Source organism: Nicotiana tomentosiformis, chromosome 6, assembly GCF_000390325.3.
Source record: "Nicotiana tomentosiformis chromosome 6, ASM39032v3, whole genome shotgun sequence".
Classification (NCBI taxonomy): Eukaryota; Viridiplantae; Streptophyta; class Magnoliopsida; order Solanales; family Solanaceae; genus Nicotiana; species Nicotiana tomentosiformis.
The window spans coordinates 82,690,821-82,692,468 of record NC_090817.1 but is presented as its reverse complement, the minus strand read 5'-3'; the positions used below and the strand labels follow the sequence as shown (position 1 = coordinate 82,692,468).

The 1,648-nt window shown below is 38.8% G+C and overlaps 1 protein-coding gene across 1 annotated transcript; it reads right to left on the bottom strand.

The window, feature by feature from the left end:
* Positions 1 to 620: 620 nt before the first annotated feature.
* On the bottom strand, positions 621 to 1,391 carry LOC138894308 (nuclear polyadenylated RNA-binding protein 3-like). The gene has a single exon (XM_070178998.1). The coding sequence runs from the start codon at positions 1,389 to 1,391 to the stop codon at positions 621 to 623; it is 771 nt and encodes a 256-aa protein (XP_070035099.1).
* Between the last annotated feature and the right edge of the window lie 257 nt (positions 1,392 to 1,648).

Genomic DNA, 1,648 nt, shown 5'->3' with positions numbered 1-1,648 from the left:
AATGGATAATAATTAAATTTGATTGTGCTTTTAAGGATACGTGGATTAATTTGATACAAATGATAAATTGCGTAAGATTAAATTGATAAAGGAGGTAATAAATTATCAAACCACTTGAGGAGGGTAATTTCAGGCTTAACAACAGCCTTAATGAAATATCCGTCCTCGATCCCGGACTTACAATGACCAAGCACTGATGAACAAGAACTAAAACTTTGAATAACAGAGAAAATAATAGTATATTGCCTTGATATGCATGTTACAGTGTCCCTAATGAATAATTAGACCCCCATTTATATAGTAGGGGAGTCCTACCCTAGGTACAATTCCATAAAAGGTAAAAATCTTCCATTTAACTAACCACCGAATTTCCGCTGGTACGTGCCGAGATCCACACCGTGATACCCGGTTGGTCACAGATATCACGACCTTCTGTTAATCGTGCTTGGTTCCCTGACGATGCTCTCTGAAGTCTTTTGGGATTTGGACCGATCCCGGGGTCATGGCCCCGATATTCCCGAGGTTGGGCATTGTGCCCCGGACCCTGGCTCGATGAGACCCTCGCCTCGATTCCGATTTCTTATCATCACATCTCTTGCTCGATTTACTTTATTGGAAACCTAGGTGTCCCATGGGCCCGGTTTCACCCTTATACAATGTCTTTTGTTATCTTTATCTACACTCGCAACACCTCCCTCATTTTTCTCCACCGTGATTTGTCTATTTTCTTGGTTAATATCTTCGTCGTTATCAATAGCATCTTCTTCCATTGTATCACCTTTGTTATCTTTATCCACACCTGCAACACCTTCCTCGTTTTTCTCTTCTATATTTTTTACATTTTCTTGGTTATTATCTTCGCTGTTATCAATTCCACTGTCATCATCTTCTTCTCCCACCACTGCATCTGTTTGATTATATCCTTCTTCCTTTAACAAACACTCTCCGTTCAACGTTTCAGCACCTCCCTCATTTTTCTCCTTTGTATTTTTTCCATTTTCTAGGTCATTATCTTCACCGTTATCAGTGGCATCTTCGTCGTTCCTTTCCTCACCAAAATTTTCTCCCCCTTCTCCCAGCACACCATCTGTTTGATTACTTTTGACTTCCTTTAAAGAATACTCCTCATTCGGCAGTTCAACTTCAGTTATATTGTTTTCTTCTTGTATGGCAGTTCCATCATCCTGATAAACTATTACACTTTGCTCACTTAATGCTAATTCCACATAAGCCTCCTCTGAACCTCCAGTTTCAGAGACAACTTTAGTTGCTTCTAGATTGTTCATCATCTCATTCATCTCAGTTTTATTCAAAAAAGCAGTATCATCATTGTCTGAAACTGATTTATCAGTTAAAGTCTTGGCCTCGCCTTCTGCACTCAGACGAACCATCACATACGTCTACAACACAAGACAGTAAGTTCTACGCAAAGAGCGAACAACTGTGAGATTATCATAATGTTAGCTATATATATCTTTCCACGAGTCACACACATAAGCACTCTCTCTCTCACACACACATGTAATATCCATACATACATACATACATACATGCATGTATACATACATACATATATACATAAATACATACATACATACTCACACACACAGACATATACATACACACACACACATAGATACATACATAC